This window comes from Emydura macquarii, unplaced genomic scaffold, assembly GCF_026122565.2.
Source record: "Emydura macquarii macquarii isolate MOO-44397 ecotype Brisbane River unplaced genomic scaffold, CSIRO-AGI_Emac_v2 contig_1676, whole genome shotgun sequence".
In the NCBI taxonomy this organism is placed as follows: Eukaryota; Metazoa; Chordata; order Testudines; family Chelidae; genus Emydura; species Emydura macquarii.
In genome coordinates, this window is record NW_027131813.1 from 2,802,463 (window position 1) to 2,822,127 (window position 19,665).

The window sequence follows — 19,665 nt, forward strand, 5'->3', positions numbered from 1 at the left end:
CGGGAGATAAACCGAACGCAGACAGGTCCTTGAAATTTCCCCTACTCCTGGCAACCACAGCCAACTCGTTTGTTTAAAAAAGAACGCATTGGTATTAAACAGAATTTCAATCAGCCTTCATAGGCTCACGTCCCATTCAGACTGGGAAGAAAGAAAACACTCGCTCGGGTTTCTGAGAGCAGGGGAAAAATACACTGAAAAGGCAAATACGTCTTCTTTAGAAATCTATTACATCTGGATACACAACTGCTTAAAGAAATAGGCACAGAAATATTTGACACACACATACACAGTGTGGATAACGTTTGCGTGGATGTGTATATATATGTACACTATATTATATATGCATGGTGTATAGTATAAATATTGTGTATATTTATATATGATTTATATACACACACGATCATAGATATTGTGTGTATATATATATATGTACACCCACATATACAAGTGTATATACATATATTTATATATTATGTGTCTGTGTGTGTGCATAATTTTATTCTATGCATGTCGGTGTATCTATAATATATTATATTATTATATAATTACATACTATATATATATATACTATAGTATATATTATAGTATTATATATATATATAGTGTATAATACTATAGTATATATATATATATATATACTATATATATATACTATAATATATATTATAGTATAGTATATATATAGTATATATTATTATAGTATATATGCATACTACATATATATATATATACTATAGTATAATAGTATATTTGATATCTAGATATAAAGTATTGTAGAGTATAGATTATACAGATTTAGATATATAGATACAGATACTCATTTTGTGGATTAGAAATAATTCCTTAAATGTGTACCTGTAAATCCGAAGATTATGTATGTAAACGGATCATACACTTTTTGCCATGTGCAACCTTAAGAAATTATTTATTACCCACAGAAAGCAGCAAACTAGCCAATCTAATCAATGTTTTCAATAGCCGCTGGTGGCGCGGTTAAAATGGACCTGGATGTCACCAAAACGCTCTTTAGTTTTCAACTAAACCAACAAAATCACAGATGAACCCCCTGGCCGAAGGATCTCCGAGTGCGGAGCTGGCTCCTGTTGGCTCCCTGTCGCCAGTTTTCTGTTGTAAAGGAGAAGGTTACCAATGCCCCCCGAGTGAGATTTCTAGTTCGAATCTGAAATGCGCTGGGACTTTTTTTTTTTTTTAAATCACAATTTCTTTGCGCCTTTCTTTGGAATTGAATCCGTTTCGGGGCGATGGATTTGTTTGTGGTTCTTGGATTTTTAGAAAGCGCCGTCGTGGTGTAGCTGCGCCAGGGGTTTATTTTCCTTAGCGTTCAAATAAGACAGGTACTGAGCAATGACACCCGTTATTAAATGTCACCAGAACGTTTTAAAACATCGTGCCTGTGTGTGTTGTTTCGTTTTGCAATTTAGGAACCAGTTCCCGGCTCCGTCGGAGAGGAAGAGCTGAGATCTACCCAGCCTATGTTCTCCACGCTTTAGACACCAGATTTGATTTCTAAAAAGCACCCCGCGCTGTAAATCAGACAGGCTGGAGCGTTTTTTCTTTTTAAAGGGGGAAAAAAATAGAAAGACATTTGCACTTCGTCAAAATTACAAAGTTAATGAAGAACATGAGAAAAAACCGGGCTGCATTTGACAGAAAGAAAGAAAGAAAGAAAGAAAGAAAGAAAGAAAGAAAGAAAGAAAGAAAAGAAAAGCAGCAGCGAAGAAGTCTAAACTTCCTGCTTTGTTAGTTGTGCGGTGGTTAGAAGCCAAGCCAGGGGCGCACGGAAGCTGTTTGCTCCGATCTAGTCAATTACCTCGACGAGCTCGAAAATAAGACCAGCGACTTGCACCGTTTACTACCTTCTCCCCACATCAAAATGTCTTTTCTTGTGCTTTAATTCCATCCAACCGCTGGACGCTCTGGTTCAGCTCTTCGGCTGCCCCTTCCCACGCCGCGACCATTTCTCAGTCCGACCTGTTTCTCTTAAAGAGATGTCACGCATTGGGCGAATGATAAACCTCCTCTGAAAAAAGAAAACCTCCCCAGCCTTCTCCGCAAAGGGAACGGGATATTCTGTGCTGCTGGTTTATTATAACCGCCTAGAGTGGCCATCGGATGTCTTGCTGGACTGGGATGGTTTTGTTTTTAGCAGAAAAGGAATGTGAGATCTGCACAGATATGCAAGGGCCTGTGGAATTCCCTGCATCACCGATATAGACATAGTCTTGTGTAGCCTCTGTATCGGTTTTCAAATAGCAACGCTCTCATGTATTGGAAATCAGTCATTTGAAATGATAAAATGCTACGGCGTGGAGGCCCACTTGAGCCAGGCTCTCTGGTTGCTGTTATCTGAATCCGAAGGCTACATGGTAATAGATGGTTATTTTTATGTAACGATATTGCTCTATGATTGCCCTATTAACCTTTAGACCTGCCTGAGAGACTGACATGTAGCCACACATCCCTTTCATAGGTGCACCGGGTGCATGTAGGGCTGGGTGTTTTTCACATAGGGGGGCCTGGAGACATGAATTAGCCAGGGGAAAAGTTTTATTTGGAGAGCAGTTAACAGAAGGGAGGTGGACCCAGCTAGCATGCTGCCCCCAAGTCTTCTTTAGATTTGGAAACAACCCTGCAGTTGCTCCTAGAAATGTCACCCTCTGGAAATATCTCCCCTTGGGTTAATGTATTTATTTACTGGTCCTAAAGGGAAACCTTCTCTTCTCTAGGGGCCTGATGGGAAGACCACTGGGACCAATGGGAATCTGACTTCAATAGCTTTTGAACCAGGGCCCTAGGACTGTAAATGCCAGGGGAAAGTGGAATAAACCCCAGACTCCATGAGCAAATGAAAGGAGCAGTGTCTGTGCGAAAAGGGGAAATTTATACAGGAGGGAAAAGGGGGGAAGGGTCGGTGTTTTCCTGCCCTCTTCTCCCCATTTCCCAGAACCCTGGCCCCAAATCTGGTGTCTGGATCCTTGACCCCCCCTCTGCCCTGGCTGAGGTCCTTCTAATACCAGGCCGCACCCTGAGCCCCATGTTCCAAAGGGTGGTGGTGAGCCAGCACAAAGCAGGTCTCCACAGAGGGCAACTCCTGGAAGCTGCAGGCAGGATCAGATCTGCCTTTAGGTGGGATGGGCGGTGGGGGGGGGGCATCATAATAAACTGGCTCCAGCTGAAAACCCCTCCCCCTGCTGCCTGGAGCTGCCAGGCAGGGAGACTACTGCTGCTGCTGCAGCTGCTGGACTTTGGCTGCGGTGGGTTTGTTGTTTTTTTTTTTTAAACAGGAATGAAGCCTGGCGCCGGCTGATGGTGCAACAGATATTGCCTCCCCGCCACGTGACGTGGGGAAACCAGTCACCAAGTGGGAGAGGAGAAGAGTGGAGAAAGGGGGAAAGAGAGAGCAAGGGAAAGCAGGCGGCAGGGCAGCGCCGGGCTTCTCAGCCAGCAGGGGGAGGGGGAAAGACCCATCTCCCAGTGGGTCCCATCGACCTGAAGAGCCAAGCCCCGGGGCCGCCGGGCCAGGCTCCCAGGCGCGCAGGTCGAGCGAGCCCCAGTGGGGATCCGGTCCCTCCAACATCCCCGAAGGTGAGTCGAGCGTCTCCTGTTACCTAGACGGGATGTGTCCCGGGGAAAATGTCGGATCTGCTTGCTCCTGTAGCTACAGGGACCCAGAGACGCCGCGATCGCCTCTCCGACTCCCGGTGTGCCCCAAACCGCGCGTGTGTGTAAATCCAGACCGCTCCCCTTTCTCTAAACCTCGGCTGCGTCTGTCAAACGATTGCAAAGGGGATGAAAATCGCTCCCTTCCTTGCGCTCTTTTTTTCCTGCCCTGGATCCATTTCTGCCCCTGCCTCTTTGGCCGTGCCACGGAACCTGTCAAAGCCCAGAGATGGGTCCCCCCCCCCCCCCGCCTTGTTGGTTTCTGACACTGGGGAGGGAACAGACCCCCCTGGGTTTGAAAGATCTGGATTAAGGCCGACTGCGGTTGGACATTTTGACAAGCCGCCGTTCTCCACCTCCATTCCCCATCCTTACCATTCCCCCCCAAAATGAGGCTCTCCTGCATGTTAAACTTGGGCCATCCCGTTTCATCTTCCTTGTCTCTCTCTGTCTTGCTGGTTATCTGCCCTTATCTTGCACTTATCTCTTTTGGGTGGAAATTCACTACTTGTGAGGTACAGGGAGTAGTTGGGGAGGGGGGTTAGTGACCTTGTTTGTCAAATTTACATCATCTCTGTTTGTTCCCCTTTCTCTAAATCAATTTGTAGCCCTTTCAGCGTGTGGTGTATTCTCCAGAACCTCAGCAAGAGTAAGAAAGCCAGGAGACACCAGCCCCAGACATATCACTTTATTATTCTTTTGGATACACTCTGCAATCTCTTTACGAATATTTCACTTTCTATTTAGATTAGCGAACTCTCAGCCTTTTCTGATATTCTGTGTGCCTGTCTCCTATCGCTTTAATCACACTCAGAAATAAATGACACCACCAGAGGTTAAAGTGAATTCTAGAAAAATATCGACCATTTTTATATAATTAGATCCGAAACCAGATCACACAAAGAATAAACGGCACTGCTTAATTTTACCACCAGACTTTGTCTCCAAAACGAATTCTTGATCTTCTTTTAAACTGTGTTTCAAATAATTAATAACATATGAAAAAAAACCCCCAAAAAAACAAAACAAAAAAACAAACAAAAAAACCAAACCCAATATCTAATTCAGTTTCTTTTTACTGTCTATAATAAAAATGGGGCCAGAATTCATTACTTTTCATACGCTTCGAATGGATGAATGTATGCAATCGAATGTATTTTTCCATATGCTTTAAATGTATTTATCGACACCCCCTCCCCCAAAACATTAACTATTTTTGATTGTGTATTTGTAAAGGCCAAACAAGTTCACCAATTTTCCAAGTTCTCACGAGAATAAGGATTCAAAGAATATTAGGAACTTCATGAAAGACATCTCTGCGGTTTGTGTTCTTCGGAATTCATCTGCAGAAATATCAGCCATCGGGGATGATTTTCTCCAAATTATTTTTTTTCATAATAGGATGGTACTTAAAAAAAACCCAACAACCCCGTCACATTTTCGCCAAATATTTGAAATAGGAACCGGTAGCGATCCAATATATGTATTCCATTGCATGCAATCCAATTCTCAACAAATCTGTCTTTAGCAGCAGAAGAATTAATATGCTTACTAAAAGTGATCAATTACTTTAATTACTGTAAATGAGGCTGGAGTATAAAGGCCAGCTCCATGGCTTTCTGGCGGTGCAGAGAATTATTTTTGAAACTCTGTTTTGCTCATAGAGATCACAACCTCTGTAACTCAGGCCCTTCTCTGAACCAAAGCAATGCTGTTGTTAAGTTTTCATTTCATTTTATTTTATTTTATTTTTGCTTCAGTATCCGAAGGGGTGAGTTGAGGCAAAATAGCCTGAGTTTGCTCGAGGGCTGGAGATCTCTGCAATGACTCGGGCTCTCCAGACACAAAACGATTCAAATATATTTCTTTCGAGCCATCCCTAAGCAGAACTCCCAGCCGATTTGGGTCGTCAAATCTCCCGGCCGGAGCCAAAGCCTAGTCAAGGCTATGGGAAATCTTGGCTTTCCTTTATTCGTTAGAAATCATTTTTACAGATCTCAGATAAAATCCCCCAAAGAACCTGACTGGCAGTTTTTTGCCTGAGGATCGGGCCCTTTTCTAGTCCACGCCTTGGAATAAATACAAAATAAAGAAAATTTTAAAAGGAAGAAACAAAGGGAGAAAGAGACGTTTGCTTTAAATCGCGATAGTTTTTTCTCCTTATTCTGCAGCGCTTCCTATTCAGCGAGGCTTTAGCAGAGATGTTGTGGTGTCAGTAAGGAAAACGACTTTTTTTTTTGTTTAACAGCCGATGAACTTGGAAACCAGCACGGACCATTTGCTTGTTGTGTGTGTGTGTGTGTTCCTGCATGTGTCTGTGTATGTGCGCGCGTGTGTGTGTTGTGCTGCTTGTGTACGTCCCTCTGTGTGTGTCTGTCTATGTGAATATCTGTGTGTGCATGTGTGTTAGTCTGTGTGAATGTACGTCTGCACATATATGTAAAGATGTCTGTGTGTGCACGTGTCTGTGTATGTCTGTCTGGTATGTGTATTCTGTGGATGCATGTGTGTGTGCGTGTGTCTCTGTATGTGTGTATGTGTGTCTCGGTATAGGTGTGTCCCTGTTTGTGTGTGTATGTGTATCTGTGTGTGTGTGTGTGCATGTCTATCTCTGTGGCTGTATGTGTGTGTATCTGTGTGTGCGCGTGTGTCTATCTCTGTGGCTGTATGTGTGTATCTGTGTGTGCGCGTGTGTCTATCTCTGTGGCTGTGTGTATATCTGTGTGTGTGCGTGTCTATCTCTGTGACTGTGTGTGTATCTGTGTGTGCATGTGGCTATCTCTCTGACTGTATGTGTGTGTATCTGTGTGTGTGCATGTGTCTATCTCCCTGTGTGTGCATGTGTCTCTCTATCTCTGCGACTATGTGTATATCTGTGTGTGTATGTGTCTGTCTCCGTGTGTGTGCATGTCTCTTTATCTCTGTGTGATCCTCTCAATTGTATGCTTAATTTAATTTCACCCTTTACAGCTTCAGACTCGTGGTCGCCTGCAATCAGCCCTGATGTGATTTCAGATCAAACCCCGGGCTCTGGTACATTAACAACACAATAGGCTCAGTTGTACCTGAGGACAAAGGTTTTCCTCCAGGGGCTCCTGGAGGAGCCTGGGGGAATGTGAACGTCTCTCACCTTCCCTTAATGACCCCCCTCCGCCCCCGGCTCTCTCTAACCCCCTTATCTCCGCCGGCTCCACGCAGGGCAGGGATCCTGCCGGGCATGTGGGCCCCCCTCTCCCCCTCCTAACCAGCCTCTTCCACCCTGTGCTTTCTCCCTGCTAGGTGTGGGTGTGAGCCGCCGAGCCGCCGGAGAGGGGAGGAGACTCCCGGGTTTAAACTTCCCAGCCCCAGGCTTGGTTTGGCTCGGCTGGATGGAGCCCGGGACAGGGAGAAGACGACGCTGACCACGCTAGACCCGGCTCAGGACGGACGGACGGACGGACAGACAGACAGACCGCTCCCGTCCCTGCCTGTTTGGGGGCGCAGACCGGCCTGGATCGCGGCCCCCCCCCCGGAGGGCCGGGCTGTACTGGCGCGGATTGAGGACGGCTGGGTCCTTGGGCAGGGCGGCGATCCCCCGGCACTGCGCAGTTAAACTGGAGAGAACTTTGTGACCTGCCCCCTGCCCAGGATTGTTTGGGGGCCCGGCCTTGGTTGGGGGGCGCCCCCCCCCGGTGCCGAGATGTACCAGAGCCTGGCCATGGCCGCCAGCCACGGCCCCCCAGCCTACGAGGGGCCCGCGGGCTTCATGCACGGGGCGGCGGCGGCGGCTGCCTCCTCCCCGGTCTACGTGCCCAGCAGCCGGGTGAGCTCCATGCTGCCCAGCCTGCCCTACCTGCAGAGCGGCGGCTCCTCCCAGCAGGCCAGCCCGGCCGCCAGCCACTCCATCTGGACCCAGCCGGGCGCCGAGCCCCCGGCCGCCGCCGCCTACAACCCGGCCGCCTCCCACCCGCCCGTCTCGCCCCGCTTCTCCTTCGCCGGCACCCCCGGCCGGGAGGCCGCCCCCTACAGCAGCCCGCTCAGCCTCTCGGCCAACGGGCCGGAGCAGTACGGCCGGGGCTTCGGCGCCTCCTACTCCGGCCCCTACCCCGCCTACGTGAGCCCGGAGATGGGCAGCGCCTGGAGCGCCTCGCCCTTCGACAGCCCGGGGCTGCACCACCTGCCCAGCCGGGGCGGCGCGGGGGGCCCCCGCCACGCCAACCTCGGTAAGTGGCTCGCTCCGGGAGCAGGCACCCGGCTAGATCCAGGGGGGGGGGAGCCGGGGGTAAAAGGGGCGCCCTGGCCGGGCCACATCTCCTGGTCCTGCCCTTCCCTGGCCGGCCCGTGCCCGGCTCTGTCTGAACTAGGGGAGGGATGGAGACGCCTTGCAAAGTCTCCTGCCGATTTGGGGGGAAGGTTTTAATGGGGAGCTGCTGGCTAAAAGAAGGGGAGCCGGCGGCCAACGCTGTCAGGCGTGGGTGCCTCCAGTTGTTGTTCATTCTTCTTCTGAGTCCTGGTTATGGGGGGCAGCGCCTAGGGACTCGCTCAGAGCAACTTAGGCCCTGTTGTGCTAGGTGCTGTACATCCCCAGTGGGAAAGGGCGCGCCTGCCCTGGAGAGTGGCTAAATAGACAAGACAGAGGCAGAGTGCAGGGGGAATGGGTCGCAAGCAGAGTGAACAATATCCAGGCTAGTGATTTTTTTTTTTTTTAGTGGGGTAGAGGGAGAGTTAGGGGATAAGCTGAAGGGAAAGAAAAGTGGAAGGAGAGGGCCCATTGAAGGAAGAGGAGGCCGGGGAGGACAAAAAGAGTAGCTGGATTCATGTTTACTCTGCTAAGTAAGTGGAAGGTGATGAGCACCCAGCTGGCTTCCATTGGCTTGTATGTGAGCTGCTGGGTACTGAGGGCTTTTGAAAGGGAGACCACTTATTTAGGTGCCTAATGTAGATTTAGGAGACTAACTTTAGGCCCCAGCGTTTGAAAACCTTGGCGAGGCCTGATCACTTTTCTGTAGGAGCCTAAAGGCTGGTGTAAGGTAAAGCGCACAGGTTTTTAAAAATTGGCCTAAAGGCGAAGAATGTAGCATCTTTATTTTATTTTGGGGAGATACTGGGAAATAAGTGAGTTGTCTGCATTATCACAAACTTATCATCTCTAAATCCTGTTTGCTCTCCATGTTCTCTCTACCTCCCTATTTGGTTTAGCCTCAGCTGAGAGTTTTGCTCGAGTGGTGCAGTTTAAAAATAAAACACAGCACTAGGAAAATGATTTGAATCCATGCACAATGTGCCTGTAGATAATCGTGTTTAGCACAATTTTTCTTCTTCGTGGAGTGTGAATTTGTACAATGCGGTATTACGATTTTAAAAAACTTTGCACAGATAAAGGTAGTTATTGCTCAGGGACTGGACAACTCAAACTCTTTGAGCTTTTTGTTACCGATACAAAGGGGTTTAAAAATTGCCAGCTGTTATTTTAAAGACCAAGTTTGCAGCAGCCTGGCGTGTTATCAGACAGTGTTGTTAAGATGTGCACGACAAGACGTCCAGCAAAACCAAGAGTCGCTGAATATTGGCAAGAAAGACATCTCTTCGCTAATATTTTGATAATCTTTTAGACGGCTCCTGAAAAAAACAACCATTTCTTCCCCAGTGCCCACAAGCAGCGAATTGACAATAATAATTTTAAATACCACAACAAAACCAAACCAAAGAATAGCTGAAGCCTCTCTAAATTATTCCCCTCTCTGCATTTTCCAGCCCATCTTTCTTCTATGCATCTGTCTTTCAGGACCCAATCCTTACTACTTACTACAAAGCACAGAGCCTAGGTTCATGAGTAGTTCCAGTGATTTCAAAGCGGCTATCCCGGCTATCCTGAGCAGTAACACCATACTTGTTCGGGTCTGTAGGTCACAATCTTTGATTCTAAGCTCTTAGGATATATGGTTGAATTGGTTTTTGTGCCTTTGTACAGTACCAAATATATTGTCCAACCCACCAACCAACCATCAGTGATCTTTACATTAAATGCTACAGGGAAGTGCGGCTGGGTATGATTTTAAGTTCAAGACCAAGGCCCCAATTCAACAAATTTATCTGTGCCAGTAGACCACCTTGCCTATGTAGTGCCACAAAGGCGCTGTTTACATGGGGGTCTGCTAGGGTCTGATTGCAGGATCAGGGCCCAAACAAGTAAAATAAGTAAAATAAAACAAGTAAAAGTAATAAGTAAATAAATAAGTAAAATAAAACAAGTAATAAAACTAGTAAAATAAGTAGTTAATAAAAGTGACTTTTTATGTTAAAAAACCCCCTTTAAAATATGTATCAGAGCTGGGTATGAAAATTTAAAATTACATTTAAAATGTGAAGTTCAGCAATGATTGCTTTAAATATAACCCCTCAATCCAATCATTTAGGGCGCAAACCTGCATCTTTGCTCAAGATGAATTCCCACTGGATTCCATGGGAGTTTTTGCCTGCAGGACTTAGCCCTTAGTATTTAAATGGTAACAAGGATCATTTCCAGCTGGGTGGCTTTTCTAACCTAAGGGGATACTTTGCAGTGACTGTACTTTTCTAGGTGTTGGTATGAAATGTGGAAAAGTTGTAGGAAGGCAGTTAACAAGTAAAGAGGGAGAATCATTACAAGAGGGGAACAGCTACGTAGAAAGTCCTGGTGAAAAAAATCCAAATTATTGCAGGACATCGGTGTGATAGGCACATACGGAGGGAAAAACTAGCTTTATGTCATGTGGAAGGAGATAAAACCATGTTGAGTTGTAAATAATAACAAGAATGAGATGCAGACAATTCAATTCAATAATAGACTTTAGAGAGAAGACCGGGTTCTGCTCTGGGTTTTCACAATGCCTAGCACAATGGAGCCCCGAACCTCGTTTGGGTCATTCGGTGCTGGCGGAATATGAATACATTATTGATTTATTAACAAGAAGCGACACAAGTGTGCCACAGAGTAAAAGAAACACAAGCCCTCTATGGGCTTAATCCTGCAGTTTAGACTTGCACATCATTGCTGTTACAGGTTTGGAGGGGAGCAGCTGGATCAGAGTTGATTACATTACGATACAATGTGAGACCAAACATAAGGAGCCTATACTGTAGCATTGATTTTTAAAGCCGAACAACGGGAAGTTGGGGGTAAAAAATCAAGGACGGGCTGGGTAAAAATGAGTGGCTTAGGATCCTAGTTGGATGGGCATTTTTGAAAATGTTACCCAACATGACCCCAAAGTGCTTAAGTCACACCCTTGCAGGATACCAGCGGCTTTCATGGCAGTGAGTGTTCTTATAGCCCAAAAAGGGAGAATCAGGCCCATCCAACATGGCCATGAACCTGATCCAAGCCTTTGGTTTGAGGATACTTTAATGAATTCCTGATTTGATGGTGCGTGAAAGAACCCACTTTTAAGTCTGCTTTCAAAGCCCTGTCAAAGCCAAAAGGCCGTCTCCTCCTTTTGAGCTTCTGCTGCTGCTCTTTTCTCAGCAGACTCCGAAATTAGCAAGGTCTCCTGACCTGCAAGCTCAGAGCTGGGGAAAGGGCTGTGGATTGGAGGAATCCACATCATTTAAAGTGAGAGAGACATCTACAGGATTCAGGTCTAAGATCCATGTTGGGAAAGGGAGAAACGAGCCTGGAAGGTCTCAGAACTATGTAGTGTGCCGTGCAACGGTTGTTTAAAAATATGAACCATGGGCCAAATCCTTATCCTCGTCTACATCCTTATGGAGCCAGTTTTCCCTCTCATTTACACTGATGCAATTCCTTTGAAATCAATGGAGTTGCTCCAGTGTAACAGTGGGGGTAATTTGACTCGTTGATTGCACTCAGGTGTTACAGGGCCAAAATCTGGGCACGATTTGTCCACTGGAGGGAACATTTATGTTCTTTTCACTGCAAACCAAAGCAAAAGTCTGGGAAGGGAGTTTGTCTGAGAGGGCAGATTTTCAGCACAGCAGCAGCATCTGGAAAGATCAAAGGCCTGAGCAGAAACACAGCTTTGTAGGAAAAGGTCTTCTCTGCTGCTGCTGTTTGAGATTTTGAGCCAGATCCTAAGCTTTTCAGCAGGGACGCTAAGATATTTGCCCTGCAGCATCCCCTGGGCGGTTTCCATGTGACTCATCAGCATTTGTTACAATCTTCTGCCACTGAAAGTCCAGTGGTGCAATACCATTCCACATCCCTTCTACAGAGGTGTCTGCTGTGTTGGGACTGAGCTTTAGGAACCCCAGCTCTGTGTGAGGAAACTGACCGACTAATTTACAATACAGAGAGTGGAAAAAGAAAATGTAGTTAAAATACATTATGGCCCCGATCCTGTAAGCTACTCCTTAAAAGTGTGGAGCATCCTCAACTCCCATTGATTTCCATGGGCCCCTTATGCATCTATAGATGCATTTATCTATGCTGTGTATATAATACAGTATCCAACCCTCATTTTCCCAAATTAGAGCTCCGTCCTGCAACCCTCACTCACGTCCCTAGCCCTCCCAGACAAGCTCCCATTGCGACTGCTTATGTGAATAATTGGTTAGGTGCTTCCAGGCCACAATCCTGGTTCCACTGAAATCAAAGCGCAAACTCCCACTGGTGTCAGTGGGCCTGCTTCATTGCTCTGGTGTACTAGTTTAGTGCTGGCGAGGCTGCATTGCCTTCAATGGAGTTGCACTGGTGTAAAACTGGTGCAGGGGACCCATGGACTAAGCCTAATAAGGACAGAAGTAGGCAAAGGGGGAGAAGGATTTGGTTCAGATATATTAATATTCTTTTGTCCCGAAAATCCCCCAAACAGTGTTTTTTTTTACAAACTTCAAGTGTCAATAATGAATTTGTTGTTATTATTTATTAAGAGCAAAACGTTGCATAAAACCACTACATCAGAACATATCATACATTGCATTATAAGTTGTAATCAGTTGTTTGTGTAAACCAATAAAATCTTAAGATAAAGGATGAAGTGCATTAAATCTAGTACCTTAATTTAAAAGATAAAATTAGCTCTCTCTAGATACGTCTTTTTTATTGATTACTTTAGTTACAATCATATTGAGAGGCCTTTAAAAAAATGATCATCATGACATAAAGCTGTCCATATTTTGATCATTTTTTTCCCCGTCTTTTTAGGAAAAGAGGGGAAAATCCTGTGAATGAGCTACTGTTAGTTGGAGGCCATTTACCAGAGGAAATAATCAGGTCCTGATCCTGTATTCCTAGTGCACTCCCAATGACGGGGGAATCCTGGCTCTGTTGAAGTCCAGGGGACTGCAGTGGGGCCAGGATTTTGCCCAAAATAAACAGGCCCGTTTGTCCAAGCGAGGCCGGCAGGATCGGACCTCGCACTTGTGAGCCCTTCAGTCATTCAAAGATAGTTAGATGCAGCTACTTTGACATTCATCTCCCAACATTTTGGGTGCATCTTCATTAGGACAAAGGTAATTTAGCTGACTTGGGGCCAGGTTGCTGAGCCCTAATGCACGTGGGTGAGTACTTACAATACAAATGCAGCTCGCGAGAGTAAAGCTGTTTACACTACAGAGACTATACCGGCATAGCCCCTTAGTGCGCCAACAGGAGGAGTTTTCGTGTCACAATAGGAATACCGCCTCTTTGAATGAAGTTAGCGATGCCAACTGAAGAACTCTTCTGCTGGCTTCGCTGCGTCTGCACTGGGGATTTTGCCATCACAGCTAGGGGATGTGAGGTTTTCAGTTTTAAGTGTAGACCAACGCTAAATAACAACAGGTAGCAAGGGCTCCGCAGTTTGGCCATTGGAATGGATACCATTCTATTCTAGTGGTGGCCAAAACATTTTAAAGGTGGATCGCTGTAAAATTAAGAACCTTTTTTAAGGGGACACCAATTCAGATGAAAATGACATTAAAAAAAGTCACTCTCTGTAAGAACAAGAAGAATATAATTACGGTAGTATTCACCGATCCTGGTCCAGATTAGGACCCCATTGTGCTAGATACAGTATAAATAAAGATGTTTCAAACTGAAGAAATGACATACATTAAATTAATACATTATTAAAATGGAAGAAATTAAATAAAAATCCTGACAGGCTCCAATGCGAGCCATGGGATTTGTTAGCACAAAGCCCTGCACCTGTGCTGAGCACTGCATCTGATTGCAGAATTGGGAGCGGAGGGTGAAATAATCCTGCCGTCTTCAGACAAGCAGAATCCCCACTGACTTCAAGAAGAGCTTTGCCTGCATAGGACAGTGGGACAATCATTCATTTTGTGGGACATCACTTAGTTTAATCCTAAAGTTCCCTGCATTCCACATAAATCTCGTGTCCTCTGCAGTTTCATTGCTGAGACTGTTTTATGAGAAACGTAGGATTATTTCACTGAGGTTAGAATGGTAGTTGCACTGAAGGAAAGAAGCTCACAGCGCAGTGAGTGTTCTCCAGGAATAATTTTTTTGTGTCCCTCATTTTGGGTTTTTGGACATTTTACATACTATGTTTGGGCACTGGAAGGTTGAGGGGTGTGTGTGGGACAGGGCTTGTTTTTTCCATCCCTCACCCTGTTTAAAAACAAAATTAGGGATCCATGTTCCTTGTGCACACAGTGAAATCGGCTGGAGACTGGGGTGCACTGAGAATACAGCACTGTACCGCTAGACTAGTCCGTTTCACTTGCTACTGGAGGTCAGTTTCGCCCAGTTAGTGTCTTGCAGGAGAAGTGTGAGTGCCTTTTGCCTGCTTAAAGAACAAAGAAAATGTTGTGATTGACATATTTTTTTTAAAAGGATGACAAATAAAATTCAACTTAAATTGTGGAATTTTAAGACATTAATACAAAAACATGCATCTCAAACGATGGCATTTTTAGAAAAATAATGAAAAAATATTTAATCATAGATTGTGCCTGTTTTTTTTATGTAGAAAATATACATTTTGGAACTAAACTGCCTGACAACAAGCCATTAAGCATTCAGCATGTTATTCCCAGCATAATGAAACTGACACTACACTTTCTGTGAGCAAATCTTTATTGAATGCTAAGTCAGTGTGGCCACTGGTAGCTGTAAATTTGTCCATCCTCAAATGACAGATTAAAAATAATTATCTGCGATCACTTTTAATTAGCATCTTTTATAAAAAAAAAAAAAAAAAAAGAAGAGATGGGTGCTGAAAATGGTTAGATCGAGCACGGACTTCTCAGAAATAGGCGAATTACTATTAAATACCCTGGAAATTCCTGGTGCTGCCGCCACTAGAAGCCGCATTGCAACTTCCATTTGTGCAGTGACATCGTGGAAAATTTTGGCTGCTCAGTGCAGTGGAACAAAAGCGAATCGGGATTTACATGCAGTGAAACAGCATTTCAAGGACTCATTTGGTCCGCTGAAGTCAGCGGGAATTACTTGTAACCCGTGTTAGGAGGATCTGGCCTTTAGAGGAGACATTCCTGAAACAAAACTGCTTTACTGAACCTTTTGTATCTTATATTTTTGAAACAGGGGTTCTTTCTGTTATTATTATTCTTTTAAATACAATGTGGCAGTGTTGGAATTCCTCCTGCAGAGAACACAGACACCAAGGCTTTTAATGGGAGCACACTCCAATAGAGATTTAGGCTGAGATTTTCAAAGCTGGGCATCCAGCGCCCTGAGCCAGCTTTGAAAATGTCAGTCTTCTGAACGTAACAACTCTTTGTTTTTAAAGTGATATTTTAGGCGGTGTCTGAGAGACACGTTGTGCAGAAATTTGCACTGATGTCTTTAAAGATGTTTGACCCTGCAGCATAGTTCTGTGTTAATTCATATAGGCCTGCTCTACTCACAAAAGTCTAGCAGAGGTCTGTGTTAAAAGAAAATCTATCCAGCTTTGCTCTGAGATGAACCTGTTCCCATTGAAATCGAAGTGAAGTTTTCTATGGACAGGAATAGAAGTAGGATCAGGGCCACATAAGAGACTTTCACAGTAAAGATAGTGGTGGTGATGGTGGTGGTGAGGAACTGGGACGCAGAAGAGAACAATCCACTGAAAAATGAATAGGAGACCTAAAATTCCCTTGACTTAGATTCCCACACAAATTCTGAGACTAAAGTCAATGGAACATTTGTTAATTTCCAGCAAGGGGCCACCAAGTTTGTCAGTTGCAGCATAGAGGTGTTTGATGTTTTGTTTTTGTTTTTTTGGTGGCATATAAACAAAATTCTATCAGGATGTTCTCTCCCCTTATCGGAGCAAAGTGGATCTGGGTAACTCTTTGTGGGGGTGGGAAAGTACGTCTGTTTTTTAGAAAATCTTTTACAGAAAGGAAAAGTTAAGGATCCCTCTTTACACAGGAAGATAGCAATGGCCAGACAGGATCAGAGCTGGAGTCCAATATCCTGTCTCCACCAGTGGCCGGTACTAGATGTTTCAGAGGATGATGCAACGGAATAACCTTCCCCCAGGGAATCTTTCCTCCTAACCCCCAATAATTAGAGGTTGATGTAAACCCTGAAGCACTTTAGGAGAGATCATTCAACTGCTCGTGAGAAGCAATCGCTCTTTTACCTCATTCTTCTCCCCCTTCCATTTGTCTGGCACAAACCTCTTCTCTGATGTGTCTTATTATTAACTATTATTATTAGTGATAGTAGTATTTATTTTGAGGTAGCACCTAGGAACCCCAGTCATGGTCCAGGATCCCACAGTGCTAGGTGCTGTACAAACACAGAGCAAAAAGATGGTCCCTGGCTCCAGGAGCTTACCATCTAAGTGCAAGACAAGCGACAACAGATGAAGACAGACAGACAGACCAATGGGGGAGCGCAAGGAAGCAATGAGTCAGTATCGTTATCTTCTATCAATCTTTTCACTCCCAGGGCATAGCCCTTCCTTTCTGCAGCGCTTGCCTTCTAAAACAGTCTCTGCGTATCTCCAGCTCCTCAGCATCTCCCCCTTGACTGCCTCTTCGTTTTCCTCCCCACAGCATTTCCAACTCTTGTGAGATTTGGTGTTGTTTCTGAAAGCCCAAGCTCCTGGAGTCATGTTATTGTGTGAAAACTCTCCAAGTTTTCATTGGGAAAAAATAATAGTCAGTTTCTAGCCCTCCTGGCTGTGGAGGAAAGCTCGAAAATGTGAGCCCTAAGTCCTCTCAACTCAACAGGCAAATTAAAAAGAGCCCAATGTTTATTATTATTATTTTTTAAAATCTCATGATTTTTAAGCCCATCTCATGATTTTTGAATGGTCAGGGCTGGCAATGCTGGACACTGTATAAAAACACTCTGTGAAACAAGCCCCAAACCGTGAGACCAGGGGGCATGTAAGGTGCTAAATGTTGTGTTTCCACCACGCAAGGAGACCAGTTCTGCCCCCAGCTCTCTGCTGTTGGGTGGAGGCTCCCTCTGCACTGGAGGTATTGTGGATGTTTTGGGGCTGCTCAGTGCCGACCTGCATGAGGGCAGCATGGCCAGATGGGGGTACCTTTCTTCTCTATGTCCTACGCCAGCTGCTGCAGCCTGAGCGCACTGATACCCAGGTTGGTTTGTGCTGAGCGTGTCCTCCATCAAACTGATGCATAGAGCAGAGTCATAGACTCATAGAATCATAGGGTTGGAAGGGACCTCAGGAGGTCATCTAGTCCAACCCCCTGCTCAACGCAGGACTAACCTCAGCTAAAGAATCCTTCTTTGTGGGTCTGGCCCTGGCGTTCAGCATTCGGCCCTCGCACTGGCTTGTGTTTTCAAAGATACGGGTTGGATCTCCAGATGCGGTGGACTGGCTTTGCTCCACCCTTTTCAGGATAGTCTCACTGGTGGAGTTATTGCACCACAGGAGGATCCGATGGACAGAGGCCGCTCAAGATCATCGGATGCCCAGTCTGGCGGCCTGGCCAAATTTGATTGTGAGTAGGTGTGACAAAGCACACGAGGCTGCAATGTCACTCAGGTTTGGCCCATCTGGCCCTGCTGCCCGAGGGCAGAATCTGCCACCGTAGCCAGCTGCCTGATTTGCCTATAGTTAGAGCAACTCCTGCCCATGAAGCTATGAAGATTTCTACCTGCGGAGGATCCAGGGGTGGCTACACTGATGAATAGCAACTGAGGATCTGGCCTTAAAGCTTTCTCTGAGTCACAGAATTAAGACCCCACATTAATGTCAAATTCATTTCATTCCTCTTTGGCAGTTAGCAGAGCAGTCCCAGTCTCATGCTCCGGTCTCAGTCAGCTCCCCCCGCTGAATGCGTCAGTGCGTGTTTTGCCGGAGTGGGGATCACACTCCTCTCTCTTCTCTTTCAGTCTCCCCCCCACCCATTTCCATTTCTGAAACATCCAGTCAAACTTTGTCACCTCCATTCAGGGCTAATCGATAGTGCCTGGGGAGCAGGTTAATTATAATCGCAGAATAAACGCTGGAGTCTCAAAGTTCACTCAGCTCGAGCAGCGTTTCAAAACCAGTGAGGACAATGCCAAGAAACTTTCATTGATCCAGCGAGGGCAGGTGTGGGAGTTTGAACCTGCCTGCAATCCGATCTGATTCAAGACTACTCGATTTTGTTCCTTATCTCGAGCTTTCGCCTATCTTATAATGTCTGTTATTTTAGATAAAAGTCCAATCAATTGGGTTAGAAAAACGGCAAGTTATATTTCCTCTGATAAGTTTTGGTACCTGCGGGTTTATCGGCTGGGTGCTTGTCAAGGTCTGAATTGACCTGTTCAGATATTTAATCAGTTACTGTGAAAATCTCTTTCTCTCGCTCTCTTCCCCACCCCCTTCCCAATGCAGTGGAGTGACCCAACGTTCAGAACAACAAAGACGGCCAGAAAAGAGAATTATTAGCGGTTATCCAGTAAACAGGGAGCAGGGGGCAAAAAGCACAAACTGTGCATAATTGGGATGATGAAAAGAATTAGAGAAAAGAAAGATATAGAGGTTAGCGTCTGGCCTGAGTTATCCGGGTGTACGTTTTCTGAATTCCTTCCTTTGAAGATATTCAGCAGGGTAACAGAAATCAGAATCAGGCTCAGTAAGTTCAGAACAATCCTGCAGCTCTCAAGGAACCACCAGTGGTTTCATTGCCTCTCCCCACCCACTGGACATCTCCTGCAGTGTTCGCGGAAAGGGCTGCTGCAAATCTGGGATTGGATTAGCGCTCCTTCCATGGGGGAGGACTGGTAACTCCCCTCCAACCATTTCGGGCCCTGGAGAGAGGGGTAAGTAAATAACAGGGGGGGGGGGGAATGGAAGGGACATATGGAGCCAATAGAGCTGAGGGGTTGGGGGACCCCTAGCATGTTATCACTGACCCCATTCACAGTTATCTGTATGACTGAGGGCCCTTCGAAATATATCTGGCATGAGGCTTAGTTACTCAGTTCCTGTACTTGGGCAGGGACGGAGGGAAGAGGGGAAGGTGGCTTTAAAAATGCCTTTGAACTCCCTGTATTCTGGGACTGTGCAGCGGCCTGCCTTGCTCCCAGTATAAGTTAGAGCAGCCCCGAGGCTGCTCTAACTCTCTGGGTACGTCTACACTGCAGCAGACTCATGCTAGTGGGGCTTGAGCAAGTGCACAAAAAATAGCAGTCTGGATGTTACAGCTCCAGTGCAGACTCGGGCTCGCCAGCCGGACTCGGACCTAGGGGGCCGGGTTGGCACGAGACCCCGAGCTGCTGCCCAAGCCGTGCACACTGCTATTTTTGGCGCGCTAGCTCTGCTGGTGTGGATCTGTCTGCACCGAGGCTGGGAGTCTTTGTAGCAGCTCTGTGAGAACCAGGGAGGCCTTCAGCACAGTGGGGATGGTGGGGGGCTGTTTTCACCCATTATGCGGCTCCTTTACTTTGACAGAGTGGCATTAAGGGGCCCTAGAGTAACTGAGAGCCGGGCCTGTGTGCCACTTCCCACGTTACGCTCTCCCCTGCTATGACCCTTACTCCTTCCACTCTTCCCTCTAGAATTCAGCATGAGGTTGCATATAGAGTCCTTTGGCTACTGTAAACAAGTAACCCTGTGATTACCCCCCCACTCCTCCTTTGGG

General features: G+C 46.0%; 1 protein-coding gene across 2 annotated transcripts in view; it reads left to right on the plus strand.

The window, feature by feature from the left end:
- Window positions 1-3,242: 3,242 nt before the first annotated feature.
- GATA4 (GATA binding protein 4) overlaps window positions 3,243-19,665 on the plus strand; it is a 46,227-nt gene continuing 29,804 nt past the window's right edge. For both annotated transcript variants that reach the window (XM_067556176.1, XM_067556177.1), the window contains exons 1-2: window positions 3,243-3,609; window positions 6,964-7,886. In XM_067556176.1, the coding sequence (XP_067412277.1) occupies window positions 7,364-7,886 (523 nt within the window). In that variant the 5' untranslated portion in view covers window positions 3,243-3,609; window positions 6,964-7,363. The remainder of the gene's footprint in view (window positions 3,610-6,963; window positions 7,887-19,665) is intronic.